This window comes from Salvelinus alpinus, chromosome 15 (genome assembly GCF_045679555.1).
Source record: "Salvelinus alpinus chromosome 15, SLU_Salpinus.1, whole genome shotgun sequence".
Lineage (NCBI taxonomy): Eukaryota > Metazoa > Chordata > Actinopteri > Salmoniformes > Salmonidae > Salvelinus > Salvelinus alpinus.
In genome coordinates, this window is record NC_092100.1 from 45,660,918 (window position 1) to 45,685,920 (window position 25,003).

General features: G+C 44.0%; 1 protein-coding gene across 4 annotated transcripts in view; it reads right to left on the reverse strand.

Annotated features, from left to right (window-relative positions):
* LOC139540160 (inositol 1,4,5-trisphosphate-gated calcium channel ITPR2-like) overlaps positions 1-25,003 on the reverse strand; it is a 163,696-nt gene that overhangs the window by 68,124 nt on the left and 70,569 nt on the right. For all 4 annotated transcript variants that reach the window (XM_071343751.1, XM_071343752.1, XM_071343750.1 and 1 more), the window contains 5 exons: positions 11,008-11,104; positions 9,899-10,086; positions 9,417-9,609; positions 7,039-7,301; positions 5,806-6,006 (listed from right to left, as the gene is read on the reverse strand). In XM_071343751.1, coding sequence (XP_071199852.1) covers positions 5,806-6,006; positions 7,039-7,301; positions 9,417-9,609; positions 9,899-10,086; positions 11,008-11,104 — 942 coding nt within the window. The remainder of the gene's footprint in view (positions 1-5,805; positions 6,007-7,038; positions 7,302-9,416; positions 9,610-9,898; positions 10,087-11,007; positions 11,105-25,003) is intronic.

Below are 25,003 nucleotides of genomic sequence, written 5' to 3' on the forward strand. Positions count from 1 at the left end.
TTGGAGCTTATATAGCACCATAACACAAAAATAAGTTTGGGGATTTGTATTACATCTAATGAACAAATATATAAATGTCACATGCAACAATTTAAAAGATTTTACTGGGTTACAGTTAATTTAAGTAAAATGAATTCATTAGGCCCTAATCTATTGATTTCACATGATTGGTTGGCCCTGGCACCCCAATCAGAATTTGTTTTTCCCCAAAAAAGGGCAGGGCAGCACCCCCCTCCCTCCTAAGATGATCCCCAGGTGAACCCGGACATGGAGGTCCTGGGCTGGCGTGGTTACACGTGTTCTGCGGTTGTGAGGCCGGTTGGATGTACTGCCAAATTGCCTAAAACGACGTATGAGGCGGCTTATGGTAAAGAAATAAAAAATAAAATTATCATCTGGCAACAGCTCTGGTGAACATTCCTGCAGTCAACATGCTAATTGCACGCTCCCTCAAAACTTGAGACATCTGTGGTATTGTGTTGTGTGACAACAGCACATTTTTGAGTGGCCTTTTATTGTCCCCAGCACAAGGTGCACCTGTGTAATGATCACACTGTTTAATCAGCTTCTTGATATGCCAAACCTGTCAGGTGGATGGATTGTCTTGGCAAAGGAGAAATGCTCACTAACAGGGATGTAAACAACTTGGTGCACAACATTTGTGAGAAATAAGCTTTTCTTGCGTATGGATTTTTTTTCAGCTCATGAAACATGGGGCCAACATTTTACATATGTTTATATCTTCGTTCAGTATATTTGAATTATCTAATGTTAGAATTAAACAATCAAGGCCTTTAAACACTTATGGTGCCTGACAGAGTTATCATAAATCCAGTTAGTTGCATTTTATGATTTATTTATTAGTAGCTTGTTCCTTTTGGCATGGTGATAGCTGATACTTTGGTCTATCAAAATTACATTTAAAATGTTGTTCATATTAAGAAATCTTTTTGTGGGAAAAATGTTGATTGTCCCATCTTTCAAGAATCCCTGAGCTACAACCTCCAAAAAGTGAACTATCCCTTTAAGATGTTTTAGACTTAATTAGACAATACTGTTGTGTTTGGCAGGAACTATCCCTTTAAGATGTTTTAGACAACACGGTTGTCTGTTTGGCAGGATTGTAGGCTACTCGTGTAACTTCCAACCACTTCATAAATTGACATGTTACTGAACACCCTCACATTTACTGTACATTCATTTAAAATGGTTTTCATGGCTACGCTTGAACCAAAAAAAATCAATGCACTACCATCAATGTGACATACATCAGGGGTTTTTCCTGTGCTGTTCCCAACTGTGAAAGTGCTGATGTATGATTCATGTGAGTGGGAGCTGTATGTGATTCAAACATGGATGTCACATGGCTGTTACTGTACATGGTTGTCACATCGATGTTATGCTCACGTGTTGGACAGGCCTCCTGACCAAAACAATTGGGAAACACTGATGTAGCATACAGTTATGATCTTGCATGGTAGTAATCCAACTCCAAAATAACAACACTATTCATCATCTTCCATGGTAAAGTGAGCACAGCAACATTAGTCATCTGGTGTAACCGGTTGGTGACCCCAGGGCACTCATTTACAACCATTGTGTAAATTTAACACTAAATATCTGCGTGTGCCTTTCAGATTTATAAAATTGGCGCATCCCATATGCATAAATCAGACCTGTCATAAAACTTTGCGCTCGTGAACGAGCATTATAACTCCGCCAGAAAAACTCCCATCATTCACCTTTTATGGTGACAATAAAGCCCTTACTTGCTGTATACTTTGGAAGTGTTGGAATTAGGCCAAGACAGTATCTAAAGGAAATCGCAATACATGGCACACTTGATAAAATGTTTTTGGAGGTGTTGGCAGAATGATATCTTTTGCAGTGATATTTGCTGTATCTGACTGTTTCTGAAAGACAAAAACAATTGCAAATTGTTGTGGACCTGTAAACAGATTGTTTAAATGCAATAATGTTTTGAATTCACTTTTTCCATTAAAAAGGAAAACTACAGTAGGCCTATTTACAGTGGTAGCATCCCAAACCCAAGTCATGGGGCCTCCCTGGGTACACATTTTGGTTTTTGCCCAACTACTACACAGCTGATTCAAATAATCAAAAGTTTGATGAGTTGGTTATTTGAATTAGCTGTGTAGTGCTAGGGCAAAAACAAAAATCTGCACCCAGGCGGGATAGGACCAAGTTTGGGAAACCCTGGACTACACACTTCGACGCTAAATATCAATTCTCTATTCATCTGTTAAATTCTACTGTATGTTATAAACCGCGATCCCTGTTGGGTGCATGAAATTGCATGAAATTGAATTTAGCCTATCTAATAGACCCAATTAGATGAGAGGTTTAACATGGTTATTTGTTGCATGGCTACCTCGAGAATATGAACTCATGGCCAGAAAACGTCATTAATGTATTCTGTAATGATGCAGTATTAAGTTTTTAAATGAAATAATGTTTACTGGAGAAATTTGAAATGACACTATTCAAATATCAATAGAAACGGTGAACCATCTGTTCACCCATTAAACTGCGCTTTAGATCGAAAATAGCAAATTACTTGAAATGGCTTATCTATTTACTACTGTGAAGGGGGTCCAATTAAATGAGATATGGAACGAAAAGATTTAAAAAAAAAACTCAATACCCCATAATGACGAAGCAAAAAAAGTTTTGGGGAAGTTTTTGCAAATTACATAAAAAAAAAAACCTGAAATGTCACATTTACATAGGTATTCTGACCATTTACTCAGTACTTTGTTAAATCACCTTTGGCAGCGATTACAGCCTCGAGTCTTCTTGAGTATGACACTACAAGCTTGGCACACCTGTATTTGGGGAGTTTCTCCCATTCTTCTCTGCAGATCATCTCAAGCTCTGTAAGGTTGGATGGGGAGCATTGCTGCACAGCTATTTCAGGTTGATCCAGAGATGTTGGACCGGGTTCAAGTCCGGGCTCTGGCTGGCCACTCAAGGACATTCAAAGACTTGTCCTGAAGCCACTCCTGCATTGTCTTGGCTGTGTTCTTAGGTTCTTTGTCCTGTTGGAAGGTGAACCTTCTCCCCAGTCTGTGGTCCTGAGCGCTCTGGAGCAGGTTTTCATCAAGTATCTCTCTGTACTTTGCTCCGTTCCGCTTTCCCTCGATCCCGACTAGTCTCCTAGTCCCTGCCGCTGAAAAACAGACGTGACGCTTTGCGTTTAGGCCAAAGAGTTCAATCTTGGTTTCATCAGACCAGATAATCTTGTTTTTCATGGTCTGAGAGTCCTTTAGTTGCCTTTTGGCAAACTCCTGTCATGTGCCTTTTACTGAGGAGTGGCTTCCATCTGGCCACTCTACCATAAAAGCCTGATTGGTAGAGTGCTGCAGAGATGGCTGTCCTTCTACAAAGTTCTCCCATCTCCACAGAGGAACTCTGGAGCTCGGTCAAAGTGACCATTGGGTTCTTGATCACCTCCATGAACAAGGCCTTTCTCTTGCTCAGTTTGCCTGGGTGGCCAGCTCTAGGAAGAGTTTTGGTGGTTCCAAACATCTTCCAATTAAGAATGATGGACGCCACTGTGTTCTTGGGGACCTTCAATGATGCAGAAATGTTTTGGTACCCTTCCCCAGATCTGTGCCGACACAATCATGTCTCGGACAATTCCTTCGACCTCATGGCTAGGTTTTTGCTCTGACATGCACTTTCAACTGTAGGACCTTATAAACTCAGCAAAAACAGAAATGTCCCCTTTTCAGGACCCTGTCTTTCAAAGACAATACGTAAAAATCCAAATAACTTCACAGATCTTCATTGTAAAGGGTTTAAAAACTGTTTCCCATGCTTGTTCAATGAACCATAAACAATTAATAAACATGCACCTGTGGAATGGTCGTTAAGACACTAACAGCTTACAGACGGTAGGCAATTAAGGTCACAGTTATGAAAACTTAGGACACTAGAGGCCTTTCTACAAACTCTGAAAAACACCAAAAGAAAGATGCCCAGGGTCCCTGCTCATCTGTGTGAACGTGCCTTAGGCATGCTGCAAGGAGGCATGAGGACTGCAGATGTGGCCAGGGCAATAACTTGCAATGTCCGTACTGTGAGACGCCTAAGACAGCGCTACAGGGAGACAGGACGGACAGCTGATCGTCCTCGCAGTGGCAGACCACGTGTAACAACACCTGCACAGGATCGGTACATCCGAACATTACACCTGCGGGACAGGTACAGGATGGCAACAGCTGCCCGAGTTACACCAGGAACGCACAATCCCTCCATCAGTGCTCAGACTGTCCGCGAGAGGCTGAACTGAGGGCTTGTAGGCCTGTTGTAAGGCAGGTCCTCACCAGACATCCCCGGCAACAACGTCGCCTATGGGCACAAACCCACTGTCGCTGGACCAGACAGGACTGGCAAAAAGTGCTCTTCACTGATGTGTCACGGTTTTGTCTCACCAGCGGTGATGGTCGGATTTGCGTTTATCCTCGAAGTAATGAGCGTTACACCAAGGCCTGTACTCTGGAGCGGGATCGATTTGGAGGTGGAGGGTCCGTCATGGTCTGGGGCGGTGTCACAGCATCATCGGACTGAGCTTGTTATCATTGCAGGCAATCTCAATGCTGTGCGTTACAGGGAAGACATCCTCCTCCCTCATGTGGTACCCAATGCCACCAGCCATACTGCTCGTTCTGTGCGTGATTTCCTGCAAGACAGGAATGTCAGTGTTCTGCCATGGCCAGTGAAGAGCCCGGATCTCAATCCCATTGAGCACGTCTGGGACCTGTTGGATCGGAGGGGGAGGGCTAGGGCCATTCCCCCCAGAAATGTCAGGGAACTTGCATGTGCCTTGGTGGAAGAGTGGGGTAACATCTCACAGCAAGAACTGGCAAATCTGGTGCATTCCATGAGGAGGAGATGCACTGCAGTACTTAATGCAGCTGGTGGCCACACCAGATACTGACTGTTACTTTTGATTTTGACCCCCCCCCCCCTTGTTCAGGGACATATTATTCAATTTCTGTTAGTCACATGTCTGTGGAACTTGTTCAGTTTATGTCTCAGTTGTTGAATCTTGTTATGTTCATACAAATATTTACACGTTAAGTTTGCTGAAAATAAACACAGTTGGCAGTGAGAGGACGTTTCTTTTTTTGCTGAGTTTATATGTGCCTTTCCAAATCATGTCCAATCAATTGAATTTACGACAGGTGGACTCCAATCAAGTTGTAGAAACATCACAAGGATGACCAATGGAAACAGGATGCACCTGAGTTCAATTGCGTGTGTCATAGCAAAGTGTCTGAATACTTAATTATTAAGGGAAAAAATCTTTAAAAAATCTAAAAACATGTTTTTGTTTTGTCATTATGGTGTAGTGTGTAGATTGATTTAATACATTTGAGAATAAGGCTATAACATAAAAAATGTGGAAAAAGGGAAGGGGTCTGAATACTTTCCGAATGCACTGTATATACCACATTTGCACAAGGCTACATTTGTCTTCATGCAATGCAATAATTCAACCACTAGAAACTGTGCATATGCATGGTCTAAAGTTTGCGGGACGATAAGCACATTCCCAAGTCAAGTTGAGTTTTTATAAATGCAAATTGTTGCATGAAAACTTGCACATGCATATTTTGGGGGCCCAGGACTGCTGTTCAATGTCTTAACCATTAGACAAAGAGGAAATCCTTGTGGTACATTATATAATTTGCGTTTACAAGTTTCAGGCAGGCACACCACATCACAAGAGTGTGATTCCAAATAACCTCTACACGGGCACAGTTTTTGGTCCCCTACCTGGTTCTCGTGGCAGGGTCCTTGGCAGTACTCTGTGATGGTCTCCAGGGTCTGCCGGACCAAGTCCACGTTGCCCTCGTTGATGTAGAGGCCAAGCAGGCCCAGGCCCCCAGTGGTGCTGCCACACAGGATGTCCAGGAACTGCAGCGTCTCACACACCAGGTTGTAGTTGGTCTTGTTGGTCTGGTTCCGCAGGAAGTTCTGGATTCAGGGACGAACCAGGAGGGGGAAAAAGGTGGTTCATATTAATAGGATACTTGCATGACATCCTATCGGAGTGTGAGCACATCTGATCTGTGTTTAAAGCAGGGTGTGTCAACTTTTCAGAATAAAAGCGTGAGAAATACACTGAGTGTACAAAACATTTAGAACACCTTCCTAATATTGAGTTGCCCTCAGAACAGCCTCAATTCATCGGGGCATGGACTCTACATGGTTTCGAAAGCATTCTACAGGGATGCTGGCCCATGTGGACTCTAATGCTTCCCACTGTTGTGTCAAGTTGGCTGGATGTCTGGGTGGTGGAACATTCTTGATACACACGGGAAACTGTTGAGTGTGGAAAAACCCAGCAGCGTTGCAGTTCTTGACACACTCAAACCGGTGCTCCTGGCACCTACTGCCATACCCCTTTCAAAGGCACATAAATCTTTTGCCTTGCACATTCACCCTCTAAATAGCACACATACACAAACCATGTCTCAATTGTCACGAGGCTTAACAATCCTTCTTTAACCCGTCTCCTCACCTTCATCTACACTGATTAAAGTGGATTAAACAAGTGACATCAATAAGGGATCATTGCTTTCACCTGGATTCACCTGGTCAGTCTATGTCATGGCAAGAGCAGGTGTCCAAATGTTTTGTATACTCTGTGTATATTGACAGTAATACCCTGTTACACCGGATATAAAACCCAGATGGTTACATAAACGCTGGATTCCTAAATAGAGGTGGTGCTATGATAGGCTGCTGTTAGATCTCTGTGGAGATTCTGACTCATAATGGAGATGAGAAGAAAAATGATAATGCTCAGCTCAGAATCTAATCTGTTTCCTCAAATGCAGTGGGCCTACCTGCTAATCCCTGTTGAGATTATTCACTTATGATTCACTCATCAGGTGAACATGGTAAACACCAGTAAATTCAGCTTGTGGTCAGAGGAACTATGATCTCTCCATACAGTGCCTATGCTGGTGACAAATCCTCAATAAGGTTTATTTAATTCAATACCTGCAGGTCCCTGTTGTGGTTCTCACAGAGCAGCTGCAGGTAGCGCAGGATAGGCTTCATGATGGTAATTGCCCGGCTCATCTGGGCCTCCTCCTCCCTCTCCTCGGCCCCTCCCCCGGGCCCCTCACCGGCCTGGCCCTCCAGGACCTCCAGGCCCGTGTCCTGCTCCTTCCGGAAGGAGACAAAGGCCTTGGAGGTGGCCGAGGACGCCTCCTGCAACTGGCCACGCATGTTGTCTATCATGTGCAGGGAAGAGTCTTTTGCTAGAGGAGGAGACGGGGTGGGTCACTGAAGGGTTGCAAAATTCTGGAAACATTCCTAAACATTTACAGGTTTTCCAGAAATGTTGAGGATTTCTGCTGACCAGGGTTAAAGGTTGATTTCCTTTCAAGTCAGACAATTTTGCAGTGGAATTAAAATTCATGATTTGAAATTGTAGCATAACTTTTTGGATTATGTCATCACTTAAATTGCAATACACTTCCTGACCTGATATGGCTATATTGAAATGAAATTAACCCCAACCCTGTGAGCCAATCGAATGTCATGAGTGTTTTTCAATGCTTCCCTCTCAGTAGAACTCATATGAAATCTTATCATGAAACAAACCCTTTTTTGTAATAATTCTGAAATTACCGTGACCCCTCTGACAACGGGTTAACTGTGTAGTTGGGTTTTCTGGTCAAAACAATCCATCTGGGTAGAATGGCCCTTTGATAGACTAATGATGTGACCTCTCACATGGCCCCTGACTTGTGACCACAGGCATGGGGGCGAAACAGGAACAACAGAACCGCAATCACTCCAAACTACTGGGTCAGTGATACTACAGGGGAGACCACACATATTACATTTACTGTAGTCACGCTGCTGATTAAATGAGTAAATGACCCTGCCAAAAGGATAAACTGAGCACTGGGAGTCTGATAATGTCAGCAAAGAGAGAAATGGAGGCGACCTTTGACCTTATGAGTCCCTTACTATTCCTATGTAGGTATGGCTGGAGTTGTAAACCTTTGAAGAACAATGCATATACTACACAGTATTACTTACTGTATATTACAATATTAAATAATATCACATACTACTCAAATTTACACTCAAGGTTTATTACCTGTATGTCTGCATTGAGAGCCCTTTTCAGATCTCAGTGGCCTAAGCCCCATCATCTCCATGGAGACTTCTAGGGTCATGTTCAGGGCATAACCATATGACTCAGCAGCTTTGAAACTTAGCTCCCTCTCCACCACTCATCCTCCCACACTCCTCCCTGGTCCCTTGCTATTTAATTCACCCTCAACCTTCCACACATCTCTGATCCTTCAGTCTGTGGAGCACTGGACAGTGGACATTTTACAATATCTGCTGCTTCACAGACATGTCTGGACTTGTTCTCCCATGAAACACGGGGAAAGCCAGTAAGGAGGGGAAAGATTGCAGTTGAGGAACTAAATGGAGAACAGGTAATAGAGAACAGGTATTGGAATCTAACAAATGTTACTGACCCCAAGTGGGGAAAAATAACAACAGCAGATACAGACAAAACATTCCAGACACTGAGGTATAAATCAGAACATAGACAAAAGTACAGATGCTTGATGGAACCAAGTATGGGGTATGGAGGAGAGGACCACCATTGGAATCGACTAGTATGGCCAGAGTGTTGTCATGATACCAGAAGTTTTTAATTCAATATAGACACCAGGTTTAGTATCACAATACTAGATGCCATCACGATACTCGATACAAAAATGATACCAAAACAAAAAAATAAAGCCATATTAGCCAATGTCACCGAATGGTGTTTGATCCAGACAATCTTTTGAGATCAATATCATTACATTTTTCAGAGACAGCCATATATACATTAATGAATCAACTATATAATACATTTTACTTTGTTTTTACCAAACTACATAACGCTAATTTATTTGAATGGTAAATCTCTATTGATAATCTGGGTAAATCAAGATGTAGCCCAGCCCAGGCCTATTCACAATACAAGTGAATGCATGCATTGAGTTATTTAGCTGGTTCTGGCTGATTTCATGGGCTATAGATTCATTTTATTGTAGCGGTCAAAAATATTTGCATAGAAGAAGCAATCTCTTCTTTTATATAAGTGCGCGATATCTCTTTAAGACCTAACACATTTGACAAATTCAACTACCATACCATTTTTCATGTTCTAGTATCGAAAAAGTACAGATGTTTTGGTATGTCGTGCAACACTAGGCCAGAACAGAGCAATTTGAAATTACACTAATGGGGACACTCAATATGGCCGCCGTCCCACCCATCATGTAACAACGACTTGAAAGAGAATGTCAGTTCTAGTCATTCTATTTCTATTGAGACAAAAAAAAAAAAATACATACGTGTTTTCCTGAGACGGATGCCACTGTGACTGACGTCGACGTCCTCATCTCTCTTCCTGCAGGTGCCGACCTCGAACATGTTGACGGACACAGTGGCCCGGATCTCCTGCTGGGCCAGACGCATGCGGTCGTAGAACACCTTGAAGAAGTGCTCCGACTTCTTCTGCTTGTGCAGCTGGTGGTAGAATGAGTTCTGAAAGGGGGGAGAAGTGTAATCGACCCATCAGATAGAGCAGTGGTTCCCAAACCGTGGGGCTTTCAACTTACTCTTGAAAGTTGTACTAGTAGAATGCACAAAGTACAATTTCAGAAATTAGGTAGTGCATCATCAGTTTTCTTGTCATGTCAGTCCTTGCATACCTTAGAGAGCTTGTCAGAAATGTTCAGATCAACTAGCCCATGTCAACTAACGTTTTTATAACCCATAGATTTTGTTTCTCTGTATCTGCGTATCTGTGTGAGCCCCCCTCCTCCCCACCCACCTGTATCTGAGTGTTTCCCCCCTGGAGCAGGGCGTTGCCTAGCAGGATGCTCTCCTCGAACATGCGGTCGTTCTTGGTGCTGACGATAAGGTCTATGACCAGCTCTGAGGCTCCTTCACTGTCCAGCAGACACTGGATATCTACCATGCTGCTGCTCAACTTGTCAGAGTCCTGCACCAAAGAGCCACCTGCAAACGGACAGATATTAGACTGATTGGATTGGGGAAAATGGCAGGACATGATTTGGAACAGACCTGGGTTCAAATACTATTTGTTATTTTATTGTTCATTTGTACTGTTCTTGTCTTTTTCTTAAATGCCAATTTAAAATGTGTACATGATACTGCAAAAAACGTTGAGTAAAATCAAGTCGATTGAGCTTGTCTGGCTTAATAGACCAATGGAATAGTAGCAAAGGTGCCAACCCCCGGCACACCAGGCAGTCTCAACACTGAGGTGTAAAAAGACTGGAGACTGCTTCCAATTTGGATGGCCATTGTTTTCAACGTAATCGAACACATTTGCCGTTTTGTGGTCGCTGCCATGTGCTTACAGAGCCCATAACGTCTACATACTAGCACTTAACGCGCACTGGAGCAAGAGCAGCGACAACATCATCCAGAAGCATGGCAGACATTGGACTGAACAGGTCTGATTTGGAACCAAGGGTTTGTATGTGTATGTCTTATATCCTCTTATAACTATCAAGAATAAATAACAGTGGTTTTAGCCAATACATCATGTTATCTGCTCGCTCCCTCTGAGTAACAGGGATTATTGTTAAAGGGATACTTCGGGATTTTGGCAATGATGCCCTTTATCTACTAAGGAAGTTAGAGGTAGTTTCTTGAGCCAATGCTAACTACTGTTAGCAAAGTATATGGGTATCTACTAGCCTGCTAGCAGATACCCATAGATTACCAGTCATTATTAGTTAGCAATTGTGCGAGCTCTAGTTAGAAACTTCCTTCAAACTGCACGCAGAGACATAAAAATGGTATCCAAGTGTTCATCGGACTATGGGGTAGTAGATAAAAGGCCCTCAATGCCAAAATCCCGAAGTATCCCTTTAAGGTATAGTTGAGGTTTTTCGGGGTTATGTTCAGTACCTCCAGCTGCGCTGTTCCCGCTCCCAAACTCTGATTTGGAGTGAAGCCTTTGATTTCCAAAGTAGCGAGTGAGGAGAATCTTCCTTAACACGTTTCCCTACGGGAGGAGAGAAATTAAAAGATTAAATCCAGACCTGACTCTGAACGTGTCTGTTGTACGCCAGACAGAAACACACACACTCTTTCTCTCGCACTATCTGTGTGTAACAGAGAAAAACTAAAGAATTCCCCATACGGTGGGGTTCACTCAGGTAACATTGTTTTTGCTTCCCATCAACACTCTGAGACACCGAAGAAAAACACATTTTCCATGCATTCTTTTTCAATCACGACAAAGGTTGCATCTCAAAATGACACCTGTTTACCAGGGCCCATAAGGAAATAGGGTGCCATTTGGGACACAGTCATACATATTCAGTCTTGTCATTTTTATTAATTGAAACCTTTGCAAAATATATAGAATTATAATACCATATAGACCATATTAAGTGTGTCCATGAGGGTGCAGTCCAATTGTCGTGTCCGAGGGGCCTTGGCCATTCTCGTAATTCTATTTCTATGGCTTTTACATCCGGTGAGATGGCCTTTTCACGTTACACAACTCTGTGGTACATCCAACACATATCCAGTACACTGTGGCTATATGGTGCCAATACTCAGTTGATGGGGTCATATAATAAAGACAACGTCACGAGGGAGATCGTTACATTAGCAACATGGATTGATGGAATTGTTAAAATTACATACTGAGAAGAAGCGACTCCTTCCACAGAGACCGACCGAGAGACAGAGAGAGGCCGACCGAGAGAGAGACCGACCGAGAGAGAGCGATAGACCGACCGAGAGAGATCGATCGACAGAGAGAGACTGACCGAGAGAGAGAGACCGCCCGAGAGAGAGACCGACCGAGAGAACGAGACCGACCGAGAGAACGAGAGACCGACCGAGAGAGAGACCGAGAGAGAGACCGACCGCGAGAGAGAGAGAGACCGACCAAGAGAAAGACCGACCGAGAGAGAGAGATACTGACCGAGAGAGAGCGAGAGAGAGACCGACCGACCGAGAGAACGAGACCGACCGAGAGAGACCGCCCGAGAGAACGAGAGACCGACCGAGAGAGGGAGACCGACCGAGAGAGACCGACCGAGAGAGACCGACCGAGAGAGAGAACGACCGACCGAGAGAGAGACCGACCGAGAGAGACCGACCGAGAGAGCGAGACCAACCGAGAGAGAAAGAGAGACTGACCAAGAGAAAGAGAGAGAGAGACAGACCGACCGAGACCGACCGACCGAGAGAGAGAGACCGACCAAGAGACCCCAACTGACCGAGAGTGAGAGACCGACCGAGAGAACGAGAGACCGACCAAGAGAGAGACCGACCGAGAGACCGACCGAGAGAGGGAGAGAGACCGACAGAGAGAGGGAGAGAGACCGACAGAGAGAGACCGACCGAGAGAGAGACCGACCGAGAGAGCGAGAGACCGACCGTCAGAGAGACCGACCGACCGACCGAGAGACAGAGACCAACCGAGAGAGAGAGACTGACCAAGAGAAAGAGAGAGAGAGAGACAGACTGACCGAGACCGACCGAGAGAGACCGACCAAGAGACCCCAACTGACCGACCGACCGAGAGTTAGAGACCGACCCGAGAACGAGAGACCTACCCGAGAGAGAGAGAGAGCGACCGAGAGACAGAGACCGACCGAGAGACAGAGAGACTGACCTAGAGACAGAGAGACCGACCGAGAGACAGAGAGACCGACCGAGAGACAGAGACCGAGAGAGAAAGACCGACAGAGAGGAAGAGGGGGAAGAAGGAAACTGGAGCGGAGCTGAAGGTACGGTACACTAGCTACTGATCCTGTGTTTCCTGTGGGAGAATGTGTTACATAATGCCTAGTGGTTGCTGGCTTGGAAATGACAAGGAAAGGCAAACACTCGCGACCTTCGCCCTCCCTAGAGAGAGCCACTGAAATAACCACCCCCTCTCTCTGATTGCGCAATACAACATGTGTGTGACTGAAGTATAAACCAGTCCTGCAGGTAGAAAACTTGTAAGCTCCAGAGGCTCCCTTTTCTTACCACCAATATGTATTGTGTAAGAGCACAGCAAATAATGCATTAATGGAGAGGGATTGATGGAGGGAGCGAGCGATGAACGGACACATAGCAACCACCACAGAGGGCCGCGTCATGACAAACGACAGATCCTTTCTTGCATGGATACCACAGATGGGAAAACAGACATAGTGCACACCAAACACACAAAAGGATCCACTGGAGGAGTTCCAAATCAAATTTGAGCTGAAGCCCTTCAAATAAGCACACTGAGGAGAGGCACGGAGAGGAAAGGAGCCACATTCTGGTGGAGAGGGAGCACGTGCAGCTGATGTTCCCTGTCTCAGTAAACACTAACTCATCTGCAGTCAGCAGAGACAGCAGTCTGCCTGCACCGTCTGGCGAAGAGCTGAGCCCTCACACACATGCACACACACAAGCTTGTGCACTAGTGCAGGCACGCACACACACGCACCCGTGAGCACACAGGCTCTCACACACATACGCGCACACACACACACCCTTCATGGACTGCAGGTGATGATTCAGTGAGCCAACTCGTGAGCCAACTCGGCTCATTCCCACTTAATCAGACATATATAATCCAAGCTATCTTTTAAAGTAACTCAACAGCAATGAGTTTATTTTTGATTGATTGATTCCCCTTCTAAAAAAGGAGATGTCGGTCTCTTGCCAATCTTTCTCACATCCTAAAAGAGAGGGATAGTGCAGCCGGGCTCCCCATGTCTCTTCCCCTAGCTGCCTCCCCCTCGGATGATGTGGTCTGCTGGCCATCTCTGCAGAGGGAGGAGGAGAGAGAGAGAGAGAGACCCTGCAAAAGAGAGAGAGAGCGAAAGAGTTGTGCCAGCCTGACTTATTGGTCTGCTACTGCATGTAGTCATAAAAAATCCAGTCAGGTGATGTGAGGACAGAGGGAGTGAGGGAAGGAGAGGGAGCGAGAGAGAGGGAGGGAGCGGGATCGAGATCGAGATCAGGATCGGTTGGGAGGGAGTGAGAGAGCGATCGGGAGCGAGAGGGGGGGGGACGAGAGAAAGGGAGCGAGAGAGAGATCGCGAGCGAGGGATCGAGAGAGGGAGCGAGAGAGAGCGCGAGGGAGAGAAAGAGAGAGCACGAGGGAGAGAGAGCGAGGGAGAGCGAGAGGGGGGGACGAGAGAGAGAGGGAGCGAGAGGGAGTGAGCGAGAGAGACGGAAGGAGGGAGCGGGAGCGAGAGAGAGAGAGGGAGCGAGTGAGGGAGGGATCGAGAGAGTGAGTGAGAGCGAGAGAGGGCGAGTGAGAGAGGGCGAGTAAAAGAGAGGGCGAGTGAAAGAGAGGGCGAGTGAAAGAGAGGGCGAGTGAAAGAGAGGGCGAGTGAAAGAGAGGGCGAGTGAAAGAGAGGGCGAGCGAAAGAGAGGGCGAGCGAAAGAGAGGGCGAGTGAAAGAGAGGGCGAGCGAGAGAGAGGGCGAGCGAGAGAGAGGAGAGAGAGGGCGAGCGAGAGAGAGGAGAGAGAGGGCGAGCGAGAGAGAGGAGAGAGAGGGCGAGCGAGAGAGAGGAGAGAGAGGGCGAGCGAGAGAGAGAGAGGGCGAGCGAGAGAGCAAGCGAGAGAAAGATGTGCGCAAGCACGCCACACCGTGGATCTGGTTGTCTGAGTTGAGCTCCTCTCTAGGATCAGCTTTGCCTTTTAAATAATAATGAATTAGATGTGGGACCTGATCCTATACTGAACAAAAACGCAACATGTAAAATGTTGGTCACATGTTTCATGAGCTGAAATAAAAAGATCCAAAAAAATGTCCATACGCTTATTTTTTTATAAAAAAAGCTTATTTCTCTCAAATTGTGTGAACAAATCTGTTAACATCCCTCTTAGTGATCATTTCTCCTTAGCCAAGATAATCCATCTACCTGACAGGTGTGGCATATCAAGAAGCTGATTAAACAGCATGATCATTACCTTACGCTGATGACAATAAAAGGGCACTAAAATTTGCAGTTTTGTCACACAACAAAATGCCACAGATGTCGCAAGTTTTGAGGGATTGGCATACTGACTGCTGGAATGTCCACCAGAGCTGTTGCTAGATAATGTAATGTTCATTTCTCTACCATAAGCCACCTTCAACGTCATTTTAGAGAATCTGTCAGTACGTCCAACCGGCCTCACAACCGCATACCACAGGTAAACACGCCAGCCCAGGACCTCGAAATCCAGTTTCTTCACCTGCGGGATCGTCTGAGACCAGCCACCCAGACAGCTGATGAAACTGAGGAGTATTTCTGTCTGTAATAAAGCCCTTTTGTGAGGAAAAACATATTCTGATTGGCTGGGCCTGGCTCAGCAGGGGGTGGGACTCCCAGGCCCACCCATGGCTACACCCCTGCCTGTCATGTTTACTCCATAGATTAGGGCCTAATTCATTCATATCAATGAATTGATTTCCTTATATGAACTGTAACTCAGTAAAATTGTTGAAATCGTTGCATGTTGCGTTTATATTTTTGTTCAGTATAGATAAGCACTCCTACTCCGAGACGCTTTATGAATATGGACCCAACTATTATAACATTCATTTTGTTGATTACGTCCTAATGAATACGATTTCATGGGGGAATGTGATCGTGGAGTGGGAACAACAGTCTAGCATTACACTAGAATACAATGTTTCCACCTGTGCTCCCATGGCTGCGCAGAAGCAGAGACCGGAAGCAGGGTGGATCTAATGAACTATGGTTGGAGGGAAGTCTGTGTGTAACTAGCCCTATGGTGTACTGTATCATAGGACTAAAGCATAGGCTATCAATACAATACAACCACGAAAAACACTGAAACGAAAAGCAGATCAGAGGACGTCGATGTCAGAGAACGTTCGACAGAGCATTATCTCCCATGCTCGATTTCTTCAGTCTTAGATCAGAGGAAGTTTAAAAAACTAAAATCCAATTAAACTTACTGTAGGCCTATACGTACATGCTTATGAAATTGGTAAGATGAATGTGATCTATCACTGATCAATCACATTAACCAGCAGCATAGCACCCTGCATCCCACTGCTTGCTTGCTTCTGAAGCGAAGTAGGGTTGGTCCCTGGATGGGAGACCAGATGCTGCTTGAAGTGGTGATGGAGGGCCAGTGGGAGGCACCCTTTCCTCTGGTCTTAAAAAATATCCCAGGGCAGTGATTGGGGACATTGCCCTGGTTAGGGTTCCGTCTTTCAGATGGGACGTTAAACAGGTGTCCTGACTCTCTGTGCTCACTAAAGAGCCAATGTCACTTATTGTAAGAGTAGGGGTGTTAACCCCGGTGTCCTGCCTAAATTCCCAATCTGACCATCATGACCACCTAATCATCCCCATTTTACAACCGGCTCATTCCTCTCCCCTGTAACTGTTCCCCAGGTGGTTGCTGTAAATGAGAATGTGTTCTCAGTCAACTTACCTGGTAAAATAAGGGTTAAATAAATAAATAAACATTTAATATATCAATTGTTGCCAATGTCCGTTATTTTCTGGGCAGTGAAAGAGTTAACAGCCACTCTCTCAGCCCAAACCCAGACAGACACAAGAGAGAGCATCATGCCCATCCATATCACCTAGTTGTGAGACGCTTCTTTTCAAAGGAAGGGAAAATGATTACATGGGAGAAAAATCGACGCACCTAAAATCTCTTCATGTCGTCTAAGCATGAACACTACAGCAATGCTATAGCAGCTGTTACCTCTTTTCTTTCCGTCTCGCTCTCCCTCAGTGTACTCTACCTGCACCTCGTTCAATAGCTGCAGTCCTACAGCGCTCCTCCACTCGCTACACGTGGCAGACGACTCGCCCCCGCTCTCACCCACGCCGTTTTCTGGTAAACAACCCCACCACACACACTTTTCCTTACTTTTCCTCAAACCCCATTGCCATGCTCCTCTAGCACCGTTTTAAATGCTTTCCCCTGTAAAGAGGTGCAGTAGGAAAACAACTTAACAGCTGCATGTGAGAGCAATTCGTGAGATTGGTGATTTTCAGGCAAATAGAGGACAAATAGTAGGATGAGCACATAAACAAGCATTCCTCCAATGCCTGTCCCTTTGCCGGCGGGTTCACTTTGGAAGTGGCGCATGTGATTTGCTAACATTCTTAGATGGGTTCCTGGCACAGCGGCCTGTTTTTGTCAGGAAGACTGTATGATGTCCAGAGGTCATATGGCAGGGCACCAAGCAGCAAGGCCTCTCATGAAACACATCTATTGACAAAAAAATAAATCACATGCTTGGGGCTGTTACGGTAACCGTATTACCGTCAAATAATAAGTCAAATTCCACGTGACCGTTTAGTCAGAGTAACTAGGCTTCTCCAAGAAGAATACAGTTGAACATAGCTGAATAAAATAGAAAGGATATTTTATCCAAATGATTTCAGAGGGTGTGCGCACATGTGGCTATTCTCATTAGGGCTGTTGCGGTGACCATATTACCGCCACATCTGCGGTCATGAGTCATGAAGGCAGTCAAATTCCACGTGACTGTTTAGTCACTGTAATTAGGCTTCTCCAAGCTCGGATGCTGCTGATGGTCATTAGTAGCCTACCAAACTTGCTAACTACCTGGTACTCAGCACTCAATTGTCCCTCTAATCACTGACATCAATGCAAATGTATTTGAAAATCAAATCCCTTCATGAGAGCCCATGAGCTCATGTGGTGCAACATTTCTATAGGCTATGCAAGAAAACAGAGTTTTGATAGCCTCTATTAAAAGATGAGGTGCCAATCAGCTTCTATAGGCTAGGCCTACTATAATTATGTCTCAACTTTACTAATATTATGCACATCGCTTCACAACAGGAGTATAGCTAACCTGGCTGGCATGAAAATGAACCACGGGAAAAGCATATAGTTGCACACCTAGCCCATAGGCCTATACGTTTTGATAAGGTTTGTATCACAACTAAAGTGGCCAAATAACTTATGAAAATTAAGCACATCAATCCCCTTTACAAGGGGTGTCAAGCCTAACTGGCATACATAAGCAGCGTGTGAGTTTCAAGCTTGGGGAAGATCATTTTCACCATAAAAATGCACCTTTATAATAAAGCATTACATGCATCATCGCATTTGCGGTCACTTTTGAGAACAGTTTTTTCCCTGCTAATTGATTGCATTTTGGAATATTCACGCTTGTATCCTACTGCCGTGTGCGCATTGCTGCGATTATAATGTGAAAAAAATTGCGTAAAAGTTTATCAACATTTTAAGCTAAACATTCTGATCTGTTGCATCAGCCTCATTGCTTTTAAATGTTTTTTGATGCGAGTGGTTGTATTCATTTGAGATCTATCGCATCCCACAACTGTCCCAGAGTATGTTTGTAATATTTATTTCAATATGCTCTTCGGAATTCGATAAGGACACGCGCAGTTGCATCCCTGATGTGTCTGTCTCCACTTGTAGCCTACTTCGGAGCGGAGATGCCTGTGAGAAGGACCGATCATGTGACATTCATTGGCTAATAAGAACTGAGAAATCTGAGAGAGCCAAGCGAGTGAGAGGTGCTTCGGAGCACGGCAATTGGCAGCCGGGAGAAGGGAATTCTAATTATTATATTCAGCCCAAGGGCACAACGGCCACACAAGGGGGATGCTGGCAGGAAATTCGAGGCCTGGTGAGAATATTATCAAGTGCTTGTCAAATTGTGAATGAGAGACTGATGAAGTGTGTGCAGCCTGCACAAGAAACAAAGCAGAAAAACTTTTTTCAAATCATCATTAGAGCATCATGCAGCCTTAGGATGTATTAAAAAGCAAAACTTATATCCCAACATTTGGATCACAACTAAAGTTGCACAATTAACTAAGCATATAGGAGGACTAGGGCTGTGGCGGCCACGAAATTTAGTCAGCCGGAAATAACTGTCGGTCTCATGGTAAATTGACCGTTACTTAACATAAACACATTTAGCATCTCCTGGCTTCCACACATAGCCTACTGATGCAGACCTTTGGAATATCTACATTTTTTAAAAAGTATAATAAATCCATGTAATATTGCCTACACCTTCACAATAAATCCATTGTTTTATTTTAGACAGGTCTAAAGAAGCATGACATGAAGAAAATGTAGTCTATTTCAGAAGAACAGAATAGCATCCTCTGAGTTGTCCTAATGGTAGATCAAGATCTGGCTATGCCATATGGCTGTGGGCTACACTAGTTCATTAGCAGACAAGATTTGCTTAGAATTCCATGGCATTATTTTATATTATTTTATAGTATGAAGAAAACAATTGGACAAACTGAATAAAATAGAAAGGTTATTTTCTCCAAACGATGTGAGGGAGTGCGCACATGCGGCTATTCTGTGTTGAGCGGTTAACAAAGAAATATATCCTCCTATATGCTTAATTTAGAGGTATTAATGTAACTTTAGTTGTTCTACAAACGTTGGGCTATATGTTTAGATTTTTTATACATTGTAAGGCTGCATGATGTGACTAATGATGAGTTGAAAAAAGTCGCTTGAAAGGCATGAGCTCTGCTTTGTTTTTTTGCGCAGGCTGTACACACACTACATTAGCCACTCATTCACATTTTTGACAAGCACTTGATAATGCCTCGAATTTCACGGCGGCATCCCCTTAATGTGGCCGTAATGCACCCTAAAGAAAATCCATGCATTTTGCTCCCAGTGACCGTTGTGTGCTTCTCCCCGAGTGATTGGGTCTTTCTCACAGGCTACAAGGGAAGACAGACACATCAGGGATGCAACTGCGGGCGTCATTATCCAATTCTGAGGTGCATTTTGAAGCTATTGTCCACATGCACTTTTCGTCAACCAACAAGATGAGTAGCTCTAACGAACAACAAAAGCACTAGCCTATGTCAATCTACTATCCCCTGCAGTACAAAAGTTGACCTATTCTATTCTGTGCGAGAAATAAATATTCCGAACAGTCTGGGACAGTTGTGGGATGCAATAGATCCCAAATTAATACAACCACTAGCATCCCAAAAATGTTTTTACACAATGTGGCTGATGCAACAGATCAGAACGTTTAGCTTAAAATGTTGATCAGCTATTAGGCTATTTCTTCACATTATAAGTGCAGCAATGGGCACATTGCAGTAGGCTATAAGCACAAATGTTCCATTAGCGGGATGCAATTATGCATGTATTGCTTTTATTATAAAAGTGAATGTTTAAGGTGAAAATTATCTTCCCCAAACTTGAAACTCACGCTCTGATTATGTATGTATGCCAGTTAGGCTCTACACACCTTGTAAAGCGGATTAATGTGCTTAATTTTAAGAAGTTATTTGGCCAATTTAGTTGTGATACAAACCTTATCAAAACATATAGGCCTATGGGCTAGGCTACATGAGGTGTGTGACTATGATTAGAAAAAGACGCAAAAAAAAGGCATTGTTTCTTGCCTTATGCTGGGCATCATTCACAAGTCATAATATATAACTCACAGGTGACAGGCTAATATTTTCACCCATCAGACTATTCTTGATTTAATCTGGTCTTTACATATACTAAATAATATATGTGTCAAATTTGTTTTGATTTAGAATGGACCATTATCATGCACCTGTCTCAAAACAGGGGCAGTGGAAAAAATACATGTCATCTATGCACTTAAATAGCGAATGGAAGATGCTTTTACTGTGGTTCATTTTCATGCCAGCCAGGTAGGCTATACACCTGCAGTAAATATAAGCAATGTGCTTAATATTAGGAAAGTTGAGAAATAAATATAGTAGGCCTAGCCTATAGAAAGCTGATCCTCCTATTTTGTAAAGGCCACCACTGTTTTCTCACACAATTGCATATAGCCTATAGAAATTTTGCGCAACATGAGCTCATGGGCTCTCATGAAATGTTTGATTAGATTTTCCATCACATTTGCATTGATGTCAGAGTGATTAGAGGGACAATCGAGGGCTGAGTACCAGGCAGTTAGCAAGTTTGGTAGGCTACTAATGACCATCAGCAGCATCAGAGCTTAGAGAAGCCTAATTACAGTGACTAAACAGTCACGTGGAATTTGACTGCCTTCATGACTCATGACCGCAGATGTGGCGGTAATATGGTCACCGCAACAGCCCTAATGAGAATAGCCACATGTGTGCACACCCTCTGAAATCATTTGGATAAAATATCCTTTCTATTTTATTCAGCTATGTTCAACTGTATTCTTCATACTATAAAATAATTCCACAGAATTGAAAACAAATCTTGTCTGCTAAATGAACTAGTGTATCCCTCAGCCATATGGCATAGCCAGATCAGGACCTAACATAATGTCTGAATATACTATCCTGTTCTTCTGAAATAAACTACATTTCCTTCCTATCATGTTTCTTTAGACCCGTCTAAAATAAATAATGGATTTATTGTGAAGGTGTTGGCAATATTACATGGATTTATTAGACTTTTTAAAATGTAGAGGTTCCAATGGTCTGCTTCAGTGGCTTGTAGGCTGTTGGAGTCCAAATGTGCACTTCACATTTCCATGTCATACAGTGTGAATGTTTATGATCACTATGTTTGATGTACAGTTACCAGATGACATGTACACCTGAATGCAATTATGACTCCTTTTTATGCACATTGAAAATTACCTTGAAAATTGACTTGTGAAAGCCTAACACTGTAAGATCATATTTTAGAACCTACCTAGTCATGTTGGCGATAAAACAAGCTTTCAAATGATTCCCACCAGACCCAGATTGGGATATATAATGGGACGTTTTTGGATTGCGTAAACAACAGTAATTGTGTGATGGCAGGGATGCAGGGTTGTGTTCCATACAAAACAACTGTGTGGTTGCTCTAGTTCCTTAAAAGGCACAGCTAGGGAGCTAAAAAAAAGCACCTTAAAGTTGAAGACTCTTCTACGAGTCATAAAAGTGCATTGAAATTACCCCGGAACTGTGCACACTCTGGAGACGTGTGTGGCCACCAAAATACATCAGTTAGTCCTCTCACTAGATTTGTATCAACAAATACGGCGAAAAGTACAATAAAATGTCAAATACACATAGAACCAGTGTAATGGATTTAGTCTTGTCAGGTGAATGGTTCTGTCCACAACGTTGGTCTAATATTTGTCCCATAATCTCCTACTGTGCTTATGCATTCAATATTTTTTCTGTAAGAAACATTTCAATTTTGCCCATATACAAAGCCTTCAGAAAGTATTCATACCACTTGACTTAATCGCAGACTTTGTTGTGTTACAGCCTGAATTAAAAATTTATTAAATAGATTTCTCTCACCCATCTACAAACAATACCCCATAATGACATGTTTAGACATTTTTGCAAATGTATTGAAAATGAAATACAGAAATATCTAATTTACATAAGTATTCACACCCCTGAGTCAATACTTTGTAGAAGCACCATTGGCAGTGATAACAGCTGTGAGTAGTCTTTCTGGGCAGATCTCTAAGAGCTTTCCACATCTGGATTGTACAACATCTGCCCATTATTCTTTTCAAATTCTTCAAGGTCTGTCAAATTGGTTGTTGATCATTTATAGACAACCATTTTCAGGTCTTGCCAAATATTTTCAAGAACATTTAAGTCAAAACTGTCACTCAGCCACTCAGGAACATTCATAGTCTTCTTTGTAAACAATTGCAGCGTATATTTGGCCTTGTGTTTTGGTTATTGTCTTGCTGAAAGGTGAATTAATCTCCCAGTGTCTGTGGGAAGCAGACAACCAGGTTATCCTCTAGGATTTTGCATGTGCTTAGATTAATTCTGTTTCTTTTTCTGTCCTGAAAAACTCCCCAGTCGTTAACCTTTACAAGCATACCCATAACATGATGCAGCAACCATTATGCTTGAAAAGATGGAGAGTGGTACTCAGTAATGTGTTGTATTGGATTTGCCCCAAACATAACACTTTGTATTCAGGACAAAACGTGAATTGCTTTGCCACATTTTTTGCAGTATTACTTTTGTGCCTTGTTACAAACAGGATGCATGTTTTGGAATGATTGTATTCTGTACAGGCTTCCTTCTTTTTACTCTTGTCAATTAGGTTAGTATTGTGGAGTAACTACAATCCCTCAGTTTTCTCTTATCACAGTCATTAAACTATGTAACTGTTTAAAGTCCCCACAGTAACTGTACGAGCATACCCCAACCAGAAGCCATGGATTACAGGCAACATCCACACTGAGCCAAAGGGCAGAGCTGCCACATTCAAGGAGCGGGACTCTAACCTGGAAGCTTATAAGAAAGCCCGCTATGCCCTCCAACGAACCGTCAAACAGGCAAAGCATCAATACAGGACTAAGATTGAATCGTACTACACCGGCTCCGACGCTCGTCGGATGTGACAGGGCTTGCATACTACTACAGACCACAAAGGGAAGCATAGCCGCGAGCTGCCCAGATACACAATCCTACCAGACAAGCTAAATTACTTCTATGCTGGCTTCGAGGCAAGTATCACTGAAACATTCATGAGAGCATCAGCTGTTCCGGACGATTGTATGATCATGCTCTCCGTAGCAGATGTGAGTAAGACCTTTAAACAGATCAACATTCACAAGGCTGTAGGGCCAGAGTTATTACCAGGACGTGTACTCCGAGCATGGGCTGACCAACTGGCAATTGTCTTCACTGACATTTCCAACCTCTCACTGTCCGTGTCTATAATACCAACATGTTTCAAGCAGACCAACATTGTCCCTGTGCCCAAGAACACTAAGGTAACCTGCCTAAATGACTACGGACCCGTAGCACTCACGTCTGTAGCCATGAAGTGCCTTGAAAGGCTGGTCAAGGCCCACATCAACACCATTATCCCAGAAACCCTAGACCCACTCCAATATGCATACCGCTCCATCAGAACCACAGATGACGCAGTCTCTATTGCACTCCACACTGCCCTTTCCCACCTGGACAAAAGGAACACCTACGTGAGAATGCTATTCATTGACTACAGCTCAGCGTTAAACACCATAGTGCCCTCAAAGCTCATCACTAAGCTAAGGACCCTGGGACTAAACACCTCCCTCTGCAACTGGATCCTGGACTTCCTGACAGGCCGCCCCCAGGTGGTAAGGGTAGGTAACAACACATCCGCCACGCTGATCCTCATCACAGGGGCCCCTCAGGGGTGGGTGCTCAATCCTCTCCTGTACTCCCTGTTAACTCATGATTGCATGGCCAGGCACGAATCCAACACCATCATTAAGTTTTCTGATGACAACAGTGGTTGGCCTGATCACCGACAACGACGAGCCAGCCTATAGGGAGGAGGTCAGAGACCTGACCATGTGGTGCCAGGACAACAAACTCTCCCTCAACGTGATCAAGACAAAGATGATTGTGGACTACAGGAAAAGGAGGACCAAGCACGCCCCCATTCTCATCGAAGGGGCTGAATTGGAGCAGGTTGAGAGATTCAAGTTAAGTGTCCACATCACTAACAAACTATCATGGTTCAAGCACACAAAGACAGTCGTGTAAAGGGCACGACAAAACCTATTCCCCCTCAGGAGAATGAAAATATTTGGCATGGGTCCTCAGATCCTCAAAAGGTTCTACAGCTGCACCATCGACAGCATCCTGACTGGTTGCATCACCGCCTGGTATGGCAACTTCCCGGCATCCGACCTCAAGGCACTACAGAGGGTAGTGTGTACGCCCCAGTACATCACTGGGGCCAAGCTTCCTGACACCCAGGACCTCTGTACCAAGCAGTATCAGAGGAAGGCCCTAAAAATTGTCATAGACTCCAACCACCCTAGTCATAGACTGTTCTCTCTGCTACCACACGGCAAGCGGTACCGGAGTGCCAAGTCTAGGTCAGAAAGGCTTCTCAACAGCTTCTACCCCCAAGCGATAAGACTCCAGAACAGCTAATCGAATGGCCATCCAGACTATTTGCTTTGTCCCCCACACCCCTTACGCTGCTGCTATTCTCTGTT